Source organism: Chrysochloris asiatica, unplaced genomic scaffold, assembly GCF_000296735.1.
Source record: "Chrysochloris asiatica unplaced genomic scaffold, ChrAsi1.0 scaffold00001, whole genome shotgun sequence".
Taxonomy (NCBI): domain Eukaryota; kingdom Metazoa; phylum Chordata; class Mammalia; order Afrosoricida; family Chrysochloridae; genus Chrysochloris; species Chrysochloris asiatica.
Genome location: NW_006408519.1, coordinates 44,019,672 through 44,035,108, shown reverse-complemented (window position 1 = coordinate 44,035,108; position 15,437 = coordinate 44,019,672). Strand labels below are relative to the sequence as shown.

The following is a 15,437-nucleotide window of genomic DNA, read 5'->3' as shown; positions in this document are numbered from 1 at the left end:
TAAAAAAAAAAAAAAAAAGCCTTTGCTACGTTTGCACAGGTAAACATCTTTCTGGTATTCTCTGCGTTCAGCCAAGATCCACTGGACATCAGCAATGATATCCCTTGTTCCACGGCCTCTTCGGAATCCGGCTTGAACCCCTGGAAGTTCTCTGTCAATGTCTGCTTGCAGCCATTTCTGTATAACCTTTAGTAAAACTTTACTCAGATGTGATATCAAAGAGATTGTCCAATGATTTCTGCATTCCATTGGGTTACCTCTCTTTGGAATGGGCACAAATACGGATCTCTTCCAATCAGTTGGCCAGATACTTATCTTCCAAATTTTTTGGCATAGATGAATGAATGTTTCCTGTGCCGCATCACTTTCTTGAAAGATTTCAATTTTCATTCCATCAATTCCTAGTGCCTTGTTCTTTGCCAATTCCTTTAATGCATCTTGGACTTCCTCCTTCAGTATCATTGGCTCTTGATCATATACTCCCTCTTGAAATGACTGAACATTAACCATTTCCTTTTGGTACAGTGACTCTCTGTATTCCTTCCATCTTCTTTTGATGCTTTCTGTATCATTCAATAATTTGCCCAAAGAATCCTTCAAGACCAAAAGGCAGTAGTTAGAACTGAACAAGGGGATACTTGTTTAAACCTAGGAAAAGTGTGCACCAGGGTTTATTCTTTCACCATAACAAAAAACTGGGTTATATGAAGAAGAACATGAGGAATTATATGACAAGAAAATAAATAAATTATATGACAAAAAAAAACAAAAAAACAAAACTGGGTTATATGACATAAGGACATGAGGAAGCCTCATTAGAAAACTTCCATGTGCAGACAATACAAGCTTGCTTGCTGGAAGTGAAGAGGTCTTAAAATATTTACTGATGAAGATTAAAGACCATACATAGCCTTCAGTATGGGCTGCACTTCAATGTAAAGAAAAAAATCCTCACAACTGAACCAGTAAGTAACATCATAATAAACAGAGAAAAGACTGAAGTTGTCACCAACTTCACTTTGCTTACATCCACAATCAATACTCAGAGAAACAGCAAGCAAGAAATCAAAGGACACATTGCATTAGGCAAATGTGCAGCACAAGTTCTCTTTAAAGTGTTCAGGAGAAATGACATCAGTTTGAGGACTATGGTGTGCCTGATTCAAGGCATGTTATTTTCAATAATCTCATATGCATGTGATTAAGGATGAACATAGAAGAATTGGTGCAACTGAATTATGGTGTTGGAGAACACTGACAGTACCATGGACCGCCAGAAGAACAAACAAATCCGTGTAGAAGCCAGGATGATGAGACTTTATCTGTCACACTTAGGACATGTTTATCAGGAGGGAACAATCTCTGGAGAATGATGTCATGCTTGGTAAAGTGGAAGATCATCAAAAAGAAGAAGATGCCCCAGTGAGATGGACTGACCCAGCGGCAGCTGCAATGGGCTGAAGTGTAAAAGTGTAATAGCAATAGTGAGGCTGGCGCAGGTTTGCGTAGCATTTCAGTCCCTTGTCCAGTGGGTCGTTATGAGTCAGAACCAACTTGATAGCATCTAATTACAACAACACTGGTGTCCCAAAGGGACCAAGACCAAAGCCAAGCCCACTGTCAGCATGTTTCGTCCACCTTATAGTAACTCTCCAGAGGGTTTCTGACACTCTACACCTTTATGGGAGCACACAGCCTTATCTGGAGCCCTGGGGTGGTACTGTAGGATTAGCACTGGACTGCTAATCACAAGGTTAGCGGTTCAAACCATCCAGCCACTCCTTGGAAACCCTGTACATGGTCACTAGGACCCAGAACCGACTCAAGAGCATTTAATAACAAAAATTGCAGCCTTATCTTTCCCTTCTGCAAAGCGGCTAGTGGATTTATACCCCGGACCTCATGACTCTCATCAGCTCACAGTACCAGCAGAGCCGGCTCAAAGGGACAGCAGTGTGAAGTCCCTGGTCTGTTTGTAGGGCTGCCATTGGTTGAGATGGAATGAAAACAGACAGTGGGAGACTTCAGCAGGGGGATGATGCCAGGAAGCTAGACAGGAGGAGGAGTGTCTCAACCTTACCCTGAAGAAACTGACACCTTCTAGAATTCCATGCAGAGTCTCTTACTGTTTCTGTTCTTGGGGACAGTGTGGCATTGTTGGGTTTTATATGCCAGAAAGCATCAAGAGTGCATTGTCTGAGGGTAGGGAAGAACCTGCAACGAGGGTGAGGCTAAATGGAAGGTTGTGAAAATGACAGATGTACCTCCTACCTGTCCATCTGTTCATCCATCCAAACAAGTACGTAGGTGCTAAGTACTAGGAATAAAGAGGAACAACAAATCCAAATCAATGGGAAGTCAGACATGGAAACAAACTTCCAAAGAAGTAAAGTGTGGAAGCTTCAGGTGATGCAGATGAGGAGAATAACAGTCAGGCACCAGTGGGCAGGAGAGGGTGTTTCCTATGAGGAAGAGCATCTGAACCTAAGAAGTTGCAATGTAGATGAAACAGATATCCAACAACTCTAGAACAGGAAGAACTGAAAGGACTGGGTGGCTGTTGGAAACAGAGCATCAGGAAGAAGTGAGACTGTGGGAATTTTAGTGCATGCTAGTATTGGCCATTCATCATTTTAGGGATGAAGAGGGCACGTGGTGTTGACACACGCCACAGCATTCAGTGTGCTTGTACGGCATCCAGGGACAGATGGCCAAGGCTGGCTGATATCAGACAGTTTAAGAGTGAGGCCACAGCAAGACACTTAGATGTGGCTAGCTGAAATGATGGGAACGGATAAGATCTTTCAAGGTCATGCTCCAGCACACTGAGTGTTTCTGAGCCATACACATATCCTGATACACACTTCCTCTGTATGTGGACCTTCTAGCAACTCATCAGAGATGGCTATGCACCAGAAATTCACATACATGCAAAGTGGGCTCAGCCAGGAAGCACCAGGCACGTCTTTCCTGTAATTACACTCACGTTCTGAATTGTCCAAGTGTGTGAATCAAATGTGATCTGTGCTCCACTAATTAATTTGTCAGCTATTTAATTATTTGGACTTAAGTAATGAATCCATACCACTTTGGAACAAAAGTATTTCTTGTCCTCAAAAATGAGGTGAGGAGTTAACTGTTGTTATATCTGATTTTTCAAAGTCAAAGTAGCAGAGAATTTATGTCCAAATGGTTGAAAACACATCCACTCTCTGTGTTCTTCTTTCTGGAGAATGGCTGCACAGGGTGAATGGCCTTGTTCTGTTAGCGTCATGTTTAAAGACAAGTGTTCCCTGAACCAAGGATCAGGGCTTCTGGCGGCTGGTTGATGGGATTCAAATGCCTGCTGTCTACATGATATACAGTTAATCTGATCAAAATCAAACAGATTTATTTGCTCTCAAATATTCTTCTCAAATGACATACAAACTCAAGGAATATTTTCTGGCACTGAATCTGATGAAGGACAGTTGGCCCAGGTGACATTATAAATGACCCAGCATCTTCACCCCTGCAGTTTGAGGGGGAAAAGAAAAAAAAAAAAAAAAGAAGAAGAAGAAAGGAAGAAACAAAAAAGGAGCAGCCACAGTGGAATTTGAAAGAATAAGTTCTTCCCCCCCGCCCCTTTTTTTTTTTCTTCCTCTTTTAAACAAGCAACTCAGATGATTTCCTTTCTTCTTTTCATCTGGAAATAATAGCTTCCTTCAGATAGTAAATGCGCAATGAAAGTTAAAAGGGAACGTAAATTGAGTTGGTTAGATACAACCAAAAAAGTTCAATAGGAATACAACGTTTATTACCATCAATGTATGTCAAAGACATCTTTAAAGATTACATTTCTAAATAATCTTTCTCAGTGAAACACAACCTCTGAAGCTCTTTCACAATGAAAATGCTATTTTTATTTTTACCAATAAATGCAATTTTGGTGTTTTTGTTCTTGCTGTTGCCTTTTTAAATCTTAACTCTATCCCATGCTCCCTAACAGCTGAGCTTCCATTCCCAGAATGGAATTTATTGTTGCTAGCTGCCACCCACAAACAGTGACCCTGTGTGTTACAAAGGGCACTAGCCCTCATCTCCCTGCCTTTTCTGCCACAGCAGGGCTTCTGATGAGGGAACACACAATATCTGCTGCGTTTTCTCTAAAGACAGGGAGAGTGTATCTTTATAATAAAACACTGAGTGCTCATGATAGGACATAAAACACCAGCTGCCATCCAGGTGATTTCGACTCACAGAGACCCTATAGAACAGAGAACTAAGACTGTAATCTGTACAAAAGCAGACTGTCTCCTGTGAACTGTCTGATTCAAACTGCCTAACCTTCTATCCGCAGCAAAACACTTAACACACTGTGCCACCAGGGCCCCCTGATAGAACACAGGACTGGAAGTTGGAATCCTGAATCTGTCTGTCCATACCAGTCATGTGACTATGGCCAAAGCACCTAAGGCCTCTGACCTTCAATTCTCCTTTGTCTAAACAGGCATCTTACTGCTCACATATGAAAGAGACTTGTAGAGCAAGATGTCTCAGTAACCATGAGGGCCTCCTTTCATGCATCATACTGTTGTTGTGTTTCCTTAGGTGCCTTCAGTGGCTTCCCACTCATAGAAAGCCTATGTTATACAACACAACACAACACAACACAACAAAACACTGCCTGGTCCTGTTTTTAAAAAAAATTGTTAAGTTAGTTACCTAAAATGGGGAGGGAAGGACAGAAGGAAGGGGGAGGCTTAAAGGCACAAAGTGCCTGGCTTTAGTTTCAAAGTGCGGAGGAAGGCAGAATCCCCACTGAATAGTTTTCATCTTGCCTAGATAGGTCTGGTGAAAGGAGACAGAAGACAGGGACAGGATTCTTTTGATTTAGTAGTGACTAACTGTTATCATAAGGAGCTCTGCTAGCCTAGTGGTTACGAATCAGGCTGTGAACCGCAAGGTCAGCAGTTCGAAACCACCAGCTGTTCCGCAGGAGAAAGAAGAGCTTTTCTGCGCCCGTAAAGATTTACAGCCTTGGAAACCCTGTACAGGGTCTCTATGAGTCGGAACCGACTCCACGGCACAAAACCACAACTGCTATCATGACTAAATGTGATTGTCACAACTCCAAAGGTAGAAGTTTTGTAACATAAAGAGGGAAGTAGTTAATCTTACAGTCCAGGAATAGGTGTCCCTAAGACCATCAAGGGAGAAGAGTATGAGCGGAATGTGGGACCCTAACCAGAGAAGCAGAGACACCAGACATGAAGAGATAGAGCAGCTAAGGACTCTAGACTCATGGAAAGAGAAAGGCTGTATGCTGGTAGCCAGGAGGCAGGCTTGTGGAATGCATCCTTTGGTTGTTTACATGATTATATATTTCTGAGTGCTTTGTGTACATCAAAAACAAAACAAAACAAAACAACAACAACAACAACAAAGGGGATAGAAGCAAACACTGTTGAATGACGATTGTAATCATTGCAATGAAATGAAATACAATAGGATGAGTGCAAAGCCAATGTTCTCCCATGTCAACTATCATTTAATTCACAATAAAAGCTTAAAAAAAAAAAAAGTTATGTTTGAGACCATTGCTGCTGCCACTATATCATTCCATCTCATTGGGGTCTTCCACTTTTCTGGCGACCCTCTACTTTACCAAGTATGAGGTCCTCCTCCAGGAACTGGTCCCTCCTAACAACAATTCCAAAGTACAAGAGACAAAGTCTTCCCATCCTGGCTTCTATGGAGCACTCTGGTTGGATTGGTTTCAACAAAGATTTGTCTGTTCTTCATGCAGTCCATGGTATTCTTAATATAGAATTTTTAAATGTTCTTCTCTAACACCATAATGAGGATGCATTGATTCTTCTACTGTCTTCCTGATTCCCTGTCCAGCATTCATATGCAGACGAGGCAAATCAAATACCATGGCTTAGGTCACTCACTATGTGAGAAGCACCTTAATCCTCAAAATGACATCTGGACTCTTAATACTTCAATGAAGTCTTTTGCAGCAGATGTTCCTGATGTGATGCTTTCTATGATTGCTTCACTGCTCTTCCATGTTTGTTCATAGTGGATACAGGGAAAATGAAGTTCTCACTTCAATCTTTTCTCTTTTTATCATGATGTTATTTATTGGTCCAGTTATGAGGATTTGGGGTTATTTTGTTTTTTACACTGAAGTGCAGCCCATACTGAAGACTGTGATCTTTGGTCTTCATCAGTATTTCAAGTCTTGTTTGCTTCCAGTAAGCAAGGTTGTATTATCTGGTTATTGCAGGTTGTTAATGAGTCTTCCTCCAATTCTGATGCCACATTCTTCTTCATATAAACCCTGGTGCACATCATTCCTGATTTTAAATCATTCAGTATTCCCTTGTTCTGTTCAAACGCTTGGCTCTTGATGATGTCCAGATACCTCAGGAGCTCAATGAAGTGTTCTGGGATAACCACGTTTCACACCATTGTCCAGAGTTCGTTATAATCCACACAGTGAAATGCCTTTGCATAGTCAATAAAGCACAAGTAAACATCTTTCTGTATCTTCTGCTTTCAGTCAGGATCCGTCTGATGTCAGCAATGAAACCTAGTTTCTCTGTCTTCTGAATCCAGCTGGAATTTCTGGCAGTTCCTTGCCTACGTACTGCTGAATTATTTTCAGAAATAAATTAATTGCATGCGATAGTAAAAGAGATTGTTCAATGATTTCCGCAATCTGCTGCGTCACCTCTCTTTGGAATGTGTACAAACAAGGAACCCTTCCCATCGATTGGTCAGGTAGCTAGCTGTCTTCCAAATTTGGCATAGACGACTGAGTACCTCTAACGCTGCCTGAATTGATTGAAAAAATTATTCCCTATCACTTCAATTTCTGGTACCTTTCTTCAAAGCCTTCGGTGCAGCTTGGACTTTTTCCCCTCAGTGCCACTGGTTCTTGAGCATATGCTACCCCTTGAAATGTCTGAGTATCAGTCAGTTATTTTTCATATTGACACTGTATTCCTCCCATCTTCTTTTGATGCTTCCTGCACGTTTCATTAGTTTGCCCATAGAATCCTTCAGTATTGAAAGTCGAGGCTTGAATTTTTCTTTAGTTCTTTCAGCTTCACAAATGCTGAGCATGTCTTTCCCTTTTGGCTTAACATTTTTCATTATAATATTTCACTTAGTCTTCTTGAGCTGCCCTTTGAAATGGTCTGTTCAGCTCTTTGACATCCTTATTTCTTCCATGTGCTTTAGCTTTTCTTTGCAATTTTCAGTCTTTTTTGACATCCATTTTGGTCTTTTCTTTCTTTCCTGTCTTTTTAAATGAACTTTTACTTTCTTTATCTATGATGGTATTGGTGTCATCCCACAGCTCTTCTGGTCTTTGGTCTTTAGTCTCTTCTGGTCTTTGGCCTTTAGTGTCAAATGCATAAAATCCGTTCTTGAAATGGCCTCTAAATTCAGGCCAGATATGTTCAAGGTCATATATTTTGGCTTTTATGAAACTTTTAATTTTATTCAGCTTCAACCTAAATTTGCATATGAGCAAGTGGCAGTCTGTCCCACATGGGCTCTTAGCCTGGTTTTAACTGATATTGAGCTTCTCCATCAGTTCATCCTGCAGATGTTTTCCATTTGATTCTTGCATATTCCATTTGGTGAGGCCCATATGTATAGTCATATTTTCTGTTGTTTGAATAAAGGTATTTGCAATGAATAAATCATAGTCCTGCAAAATTCTATCAGGTGATTTCCAGTGTCATTTCTATTACCAAGGTAGTAAGTAGTTTCAAACTATTGATTCTTCCTCTTTGTTTACAACTTTCATATTCCAATGACCAGTTAACTATCAATGCATCTTGATTCAAATGTTTGATTAATTTAGACTGAAGAAGTTGGTAGAATTCTCCAATTTTATCATTACTGACTGGCTTTCGTGGTTGGTGTATATTTGAATAATAGCGGTATTAACTGGTTTTCCTGATGGGTGTATAGATGTTATCCTATCACAAACAGCATTGTATTTCAAGATAGATGCTTAAATGCTCCTTCTGAGCAGAAATGTGAAGGCATTTCTCTTTCGTTTGTAGCTCCTAGCATAGTCGGCCAATACCAGTCCATTTCAGCTCACTAATGCCCAGGATGATAATGATCATTTTTGCTTTCCATTTCACTTTGGATGACTTTCAATTTTCCTAGGTTCATACTTTGTGTACTGCAGATTCTGATTATTAATGGATGTGAGCAGTCCTCCCCACTTTCAGTTGTACCACATCAGCAAATGAAAGTTCTGAAAGCTTTGCCCCATTAAGGTCAACTCTACTTCAATGAGGCAGTTTATCCCCAGTTATATTTTGAGTGTCTTTCAACCTGAGGGGTTCTTCTTCTAGCACTACATCAGATAATGCCCTACTGCTCTCCTTGTTTCCAGGAGCTAATTATTCAGAAGGGGTCCACCGACCCTTCTCCCTCGTCTCTCTGTCTTGAAGCTCCTCTGAAACCTGTCCACCATGGGTGATCCTACTGGTATTTACAATATTTGTGGCAGATCACAGCACTACACAACCCACCACAACATCACAAACTGACAGACAAGTGGTGGAAACACTAGACTAGCTTCTGGAAATATAATGATCCACGTGGAGTAGACATGAGGAGGGAGTGGATAAGGAGAACTCAATGAAGACAGAGTTTAGAATCTAATTCAATTGTTAGTGATTCCAGTTTAATGAAATAAATATCATTGTCCTAAGAAGACCCATTTCAACTTTCTGAAACACTTGCTCCAGGGATGAGAAACCAGATGTTTGTGTCTCAGGATCCTGAGTTTTAACCTGATGTGTTCTGTGGAATCTACCCAGTGACCACAGATCCTGGAGGTGCTCAGGATGTAAATTTCCAATTGGCTTAACGAAAGAGCAAAACAGTCTATGAGCTGATGAAAAGAGAGCATCTATAAGTATTTCTAGGAGAAACAAACAAACAAAAGGAAAAGAACACAAGTTTTGATTCACTTTCCCAGCCCAGGCTGCAGGTTGAAGTTATTTCCTGAGTAGTCTGCAGGTTCAGATCACTCAAAACCAAAGGGCCAAAGGGTGGCTGAGTAAACGGCAGAGACTGCAAAGCTGGATGAGATGGGCTGGAAGCAGAGGCTGAATACAAGTTGGGCCTGGGAAGCAAGGCAGTGAGTTCAAAAGGCCACACCTGAGAGGAAGTGTCCCTGACAGTGAGCCCACTGAGGAGAGAGGTGAGGGGCTTCATGGACACCTTGTTTCTGTTGTGAATGCTTCTTACTGTAACTGGCGAGAGGGCTCCCCAAATGCTAGGCTATATGAGAAAAGCTTTGCTCTTGGCTATTTTTTTTCTTGGATATTTTATCACGATGTGTGTGAAAGTGTAAATGGGTGCTCGCTCCCAACAGTTTACATACACAGTGTTTCCTGACATTGGCCACACTCCCTTCAATGTCACAGCACAGCACACTTCCCATTTTCTCCCTGGGTTACCAGCATACAGTCCTTCTACTTTCCTGCCTGCTTTCTGAACTCTGTTTCCAGGCAAATGCTGCCCCTTTGGTAATTCTGAGGAGCATGGTCTCTACAGAGTGTTACTGTTCACTTTGTAGGTCTGAGTATTATGGGGTTGAAAGGTGAGCATGGGGTTCTGTTCAGGCTTTAAAGATGTCTAAGGGCTCCAGTCTTGGGGTTCCACCAGTCTGTGTCAGACCAGTAAGCTTTTATGATTTTGCATTTGGTCTACATGCTGTTCTCACATCTTGCCCAAGACCTTCAGCTGTGATCCCCATCCGAGTGGTCAGTAGTGGTAGCTGGGCATCAGCTGGTTCTTCTGGTCTCAGTCTAATGCAGGTTGTGGTTCACAGGGACCACACGGACTCTGGGCTAATGGTTGCCTTGGCTGTTGATTATGACAGATATTCTGAGAAATTCCATATACTAAACCAAGTGGGAGAATTACAACAATGAAAACTGGATGTCAACCATGGTAGTAATTCAGCAGAGGGACAGGAGGCACCCGTTTCCCTTTTGTGCCCTGCTCTACTGCTGAAAGATACTGACAAGGCACACAACTTTTGTGTGTGTAAGACCTGCATGGAGTTGATGAAACTGGCCAAGTGAAAATGATGAGGGCAGGTGTGGCAGCACATGCTGGGGCAGAGAGAATGCTGATACTGGAGAAGGTCGTTCTGAGCCCACTCACTTCACCTGCTGAAACTTTACCCTGCCACTCAGATACACTGAATCGGAGCCTGCACTCTACGAGATCCCAGGTAATTCTTATAGATGTATATGTAAGAATCACCTGGGAATCTTATTGTTAGGTTCTAAGGAGAGTCAGCTCTGGCTCATAGCAACCCTATGCACAACAGAAGGAAACGCCACCTGGTCCCCCACCATCCTCACTATTGTTAAGTTTGAGACCCTTGTTGTTGCCACTGTGCCAGTCCATCTCCATGGGGGCAAGAGGGCGCTCTTTCTCTTTTTCGCTGACCCTCCACTTTACCATGTACCATGTCTTTCTCCAGGCACTAGTCCCTCATGATGATATGTCTGAAGTATGAGAGATGAAGTTTCATCATCCTGGTTTCTAAAGAGCATTCTGGCTGTACTTCTTCCAACACAGATTGGTTTGTTCTTCTGGTGGTCCATCGTACTTGAATATTCTCCTCCAACATCATAACTCAAATGTATCAATTCTTCTAAGGTCTTCCTTATTCACTGTCCAATTTTCACATGCATATGAGGTAAGTGAAAATACCATGGCTTGGGCCAAGCACACCTTAGTTCTTAGTTAATGAACATCTTTGTTCATTAACACTTTAATAAGGTCTTGTGCAGAGAATTCCCAATGCAATATGTCCTCTGGTTTCTGGACTGCTGCTGTTGATGTGGATGGGTGATCCAAGTAAGTGTTGATGGTTGATCTGAGCAAAACGAAGTCTTTGACAACTTCAATCTCTTCTCCATTTATCTGGATGTTACTTTTTGGTCCACTTGTGAGTATTTTTGTTTTCTTTATATTGAGGTGCAACCCATACCGAAGGCTATGGTTTTTGCTCTTCATCAATAAGTATTTTAAGCCCTCTTCATTTTTAGCAAGCCAGGGTTGTATTATCTGCATATCGCAGACTGTACCAAGTCTTTTTCCAATCCTGATGCCATGTTATTCTTCATATAATCCAGTGTCTCAGATTATTTGCTCAGCATACAGAAACGAGTAAATATGGTAAAAAGACTATAGCTGTAGCATACAACTTCCCTGATTTTAAAACCATTCAGTATCCCCTTGTTATGTTCCAATGAGCGCCTCATGTTTTATGTACAGGTTCCTCCGGAGCACAATCAAGTGTTCTGGCATACCCACTGTTTACAATGTTGTCCATCGTTTGTCATGATCCACACAGTCAATAAATAAGCCTTTGTACAGTCAATAAAGCACAGGTAAATATCTTTCTTGCATTCTCTGCTTTCAGCCAAGATCCATCTGCCATCAGCAATGCTATTCCTACTTGCACATCCTCTTCTAAATTTGGCTTCTAAGCCTTCTACTTCTAGCACTTCCCTGTTGATGTACTGTTGTACCCTTTTTAAAATTATTTCCAACAAAATTTTACTTATCTTTTTTCTCATGCAGTGGTTGGCAGCTTTGAACCTCCAAACTTGTGGTTAACAGCCCAATGCTTACCTCACAGTGCCACCAGGGTTCCTTAAGAATGTATACATGAGTATCTAAAAGGGCATCTTGCTAAAATGTGACTCCTCTGTCAGTGTACCTCAGCAGGCGTCGGCCCAGACTGGCCCTCTTCCGAGTCCTGCCCCGGAGTCAGTAAAGTCCATGCTGACATTTTAGGTGTGTCACAGGACACACTCTGTGCCTCCCAGAGAGCCAGGTGAGGCTGGAACTCAAACAGCACAGAGTCCTTTCCTCCTTCAGAACCCTTAGACCCAAGTACTCCTGGAAGCATCCCAAAACAGGTAGCCCCTGACCTAAGACAGAATTCCATTCAGATGGCAGTGACATATGTCGTCACTTCTAACACATGCCAATTACCTTAATTTTATTTTTTTTAAAGTTTTCGCTATTATTGCTTTTTATTTTATCATCAGTATCTTTAAAAATCTTATCTTTGTTCATCTGAAAGTAAACATATAAGAACCATAATATCAGGTAATTACGTGCTACAACACCAAATGTAGTACATGTTGCTAACAATGTTGCTATTGTTGTAAGTGCGTTTAACTCAGTTCCAACTCATAAAGACCCTGTGTAACGTTTCCAAGGAGAGGTTGGTGGGTTTGAACTGCTGATCTTGCAGTTAACAGTCCAATGCTTATCCTACAGTGGTACTCCATTATTAACAATAAGAGGCAAAAAAAAACCAAAAGAAGCCAGACGACTGCAAGTGTAGTTCTTTGTCATTTGAATGTGTCGTAAGTCAAGGACTAGTCCTATTCTGCACTGCCAGCCCCCAGGACAGCGGGTGGAAAGGGGAATGCATTACCTCAACAGAACGCTTTTCATTTTCAATTCAATTGTCTTACTGCCTTCCACACCAATAACAATTAGAAGCTACAAATAACAAAAGCAACTTTCTTGAATTTGTCTTCTTTCTTTTCCTCTCCTGGACTCCAACCTTTCAAGACATATTTCCTTCTATTCATCCAGCTCTGTCTAGCTTCACTAGAGGATGCAGACTGAAACAAAGAACACGGGTGCTGTAGTAACATGGTAGGGATTCTGTCAGTCTCTCTGTGGAGAGCAAAGATGAATTAATACACGCATGCCAGGAATGCAGCATCTCCTTGGTGTGCATGGACTGTGAAACCAGGTAAGCAGAACACCTGGCCTGGCTTACATCACGTCTATCATCAAGTGAGGTCTGGGGTGTGGGTGCCACCCACCCCTGCCTGGAAATTTCCAGATCATCCCACCCCACATAAAGAAAATCAGGGTGGGCTGAGGTGGAGCGAAGCAGACAGTGGGCATTCCTGTAGGTAATTTAACAGCACCGACATGTCTTTCAGCCCCTGTTATTTACAGGAGACGACGCATCTACACAGGAGATCGGGTTGAATTACTATCGTCAGTTCGGTGAGCATATGAAGAGTCAGAAACATCAAAACAGACAGAGAGGAAAGAGAAGAGGTAGGGGCCACAGTCTCCCTTCACTGAACAGCACAATGGAGGAAGCTAACCGACTATTGAGGACTTTGTTCATTCACATTCTCCTCTGTGCTCCCAGGAGGTGCTCTGGGCTGAGCCCACTGTCTGGGTGGGAGAGACAAAACAGCATGAGCAGCGCTCAACTCATCAGCGGTTACTGCTGCTGGATGTCCCTCCCTCCCCATAGCTAGCCCAAGTCAAGGCCAGGAGGAGGGAGTTAGGTGCTAGATGAGAAGAGCCTGCTAGGCACGAGTGGTGGCCCCGGAGCAGACGAGAATCGAGAATGACACAAAGCTTGCATGCCCAGGACAACGACTTTGCTCCTTGCAGGGGCCACGGAGGAATCTGCAGAGGCCATTAGCGGATGGGGCGAGACTGCAGACGATGCTCTGTGGCAGCAAACAAGGAAGACCGAATGTGTAGCGTACACGTCACCCCTGCCTTGCCTTTGACACCAGCTCATAAACCGCTGCTTTATGACCCCAACTGCAGCCATCCACCCTAGCGGCTTACTCCCGTCTCCTGTGGGAAGCCAAGACGATGTAATAGCACAAAATCAGGGGGTTGGTGTTCTTTGGAAAGATTTAATTTTCTCCCCAATTTTCATGGTTAGATTTCCTTTCTTTTATGTTAAGTGTGTCTGTGAACCGTATCAAAGAATTATTGAGTGGTAAATGAAAAACTAACTGATTTGCATTAATTGAAAAATACAAATACGGGACTTGTGTCTTGTTCTCAGAAAGGAATTTCAACTAAGAATCCATTCTTGGCAGCCTAGGAAACATTAAAGGCTGAAAGGAAACATTTAAAGGCAAGTCTAGTACTACAGGTATGTGGTTATTTTTTAAATGACTGAATGACGCAGAGCTACTCTAGTGAAGCACATGACAGGATGCTAAATTAAACTGTAAAAGCTGGACAGCGCATCGCTCTTGTACCTCGCTACTGCCACAAACCACAATCCACGCCTGGGACTGAACCTGCCCAATCACAGACACCCTATTTCACTCATTTTTTGTAAATCCAGGTCGGTGGTTCAAACCTACCAGCCACTCCTTGGGAACCCTATACAGGGTCACTATGAGTCAGAATTGACTCAATGGCACTTAACAACAACAACAGTACCAAGTACTTAAGGAGCTCTGGTAGTGTAGTGGATTACGAGCTGGGTTGCTAACTGCAAAGTCAGCAGTTCAAATCTACAAGCTGCCCCTTGGGAGAAAGATGAGGCTTTCTGCTCCCATAAAGATTTACAACTTCAGGAAATCCTATAAGGGGTCACTATGAGTTGGAATCAACTCCACGGCACAAAACCACCAACCAATACTGCCAGCACCAAATAGTTAGCATTCAATAAACTCTTGCTGAACAAAGGAGGAATATTCAAGAACTAAAAACAGGTGAGAGAGGGCATGTGGCAACTACATCCGAGGGTATGTCGGAGGAAATGAACCCAGTGAGCAAAGCAGCGGTGTGACATCTTCACTTACGTATTCTCCATAGGTCTCCTGGGCAGGGGGTGGCGGTGGAGGTCGGTATCCAGTCGGGGGGACTCCTCTTGCTCGCGGTGTGAGCAACCCCCGTCCTCGGCTCACTGGCCCTCGGGAAGAGAGGACTCCCCTGGGGGTCGGCGTCCCTCGAGGTACACCAACCGCAACTGGCCGAGCCGTGACTCCTGCCCGTCCCCTGCAAACACAAGGTCCACTTAGCAAGATGCATCATGTTGTTTTATATTTCATCATTCACACATGGTTGTACATCAGAGAAACTGATGCTCCACATTTCTGTAAGGAGGAATGTATGCAAAGTGACTGTATACAAAGTGACTGTATGCAAAGTGACTGTATGCAAAGGAAAATCTGAAGCAGACGAGGAATGGGATGTAGCACGAGGTAGTTGAGTTGCCGGAGCTGCGTTGTGTCCAGCAATCATAAGTACCCAAGGCCCTGAGGCTCGCTGGCTGGCTGTAGTACAGTGCAGCATACCATTCCTCTGGGGAGGCTGCATTTACTGGGAACTCCCACATGACACAAGGCCAGGTCACAGCCAACCTTCACTCCCCACTGTGAGAAGGGACAAGGTAACTGAAGCTGAGAGAGATTTTCCAACTGCCAGAGAAGCCCTGGCCAGTAGAGTCGAAAAGCACTCCACAGTCCATGACAAAGAGAATATGTACTTTCCCAAGTGCCAAGTACTCTGCTCAGTAATTTAAAACATAACTCTTCAATTAAATAAGCAAGCACAGATATTTTCTGAAGTACTTTCAACACATTAAT

At 42.7% G+C, this 15,437-nt stretch overlaps 1 protein-coding gene across 1 annotated transcript in view; it reads right to left on the bottom strand.

Annotated features, from left to right (window-relative positions):
* The window catches only part of LOC102830618 (KH domain-containing, RNA-binding, signal transduction-associated protein 3-like), a 225,650-nt gene that overhangs the window by 65,731 nt on the left and 144,482 nt on the right, over positions 1-15,437 (bottom strand). The window contains exon 6 of the mRNA XM_006830720.1: positions 14,652-14,847. Coding sequence (XP_006830783.1) covers positions 14,652-14,847 — 196 coding nt within the window. The remainder of the gene's footprint in view (positions 1-14,651; positions 14,848-15,437) is intronic.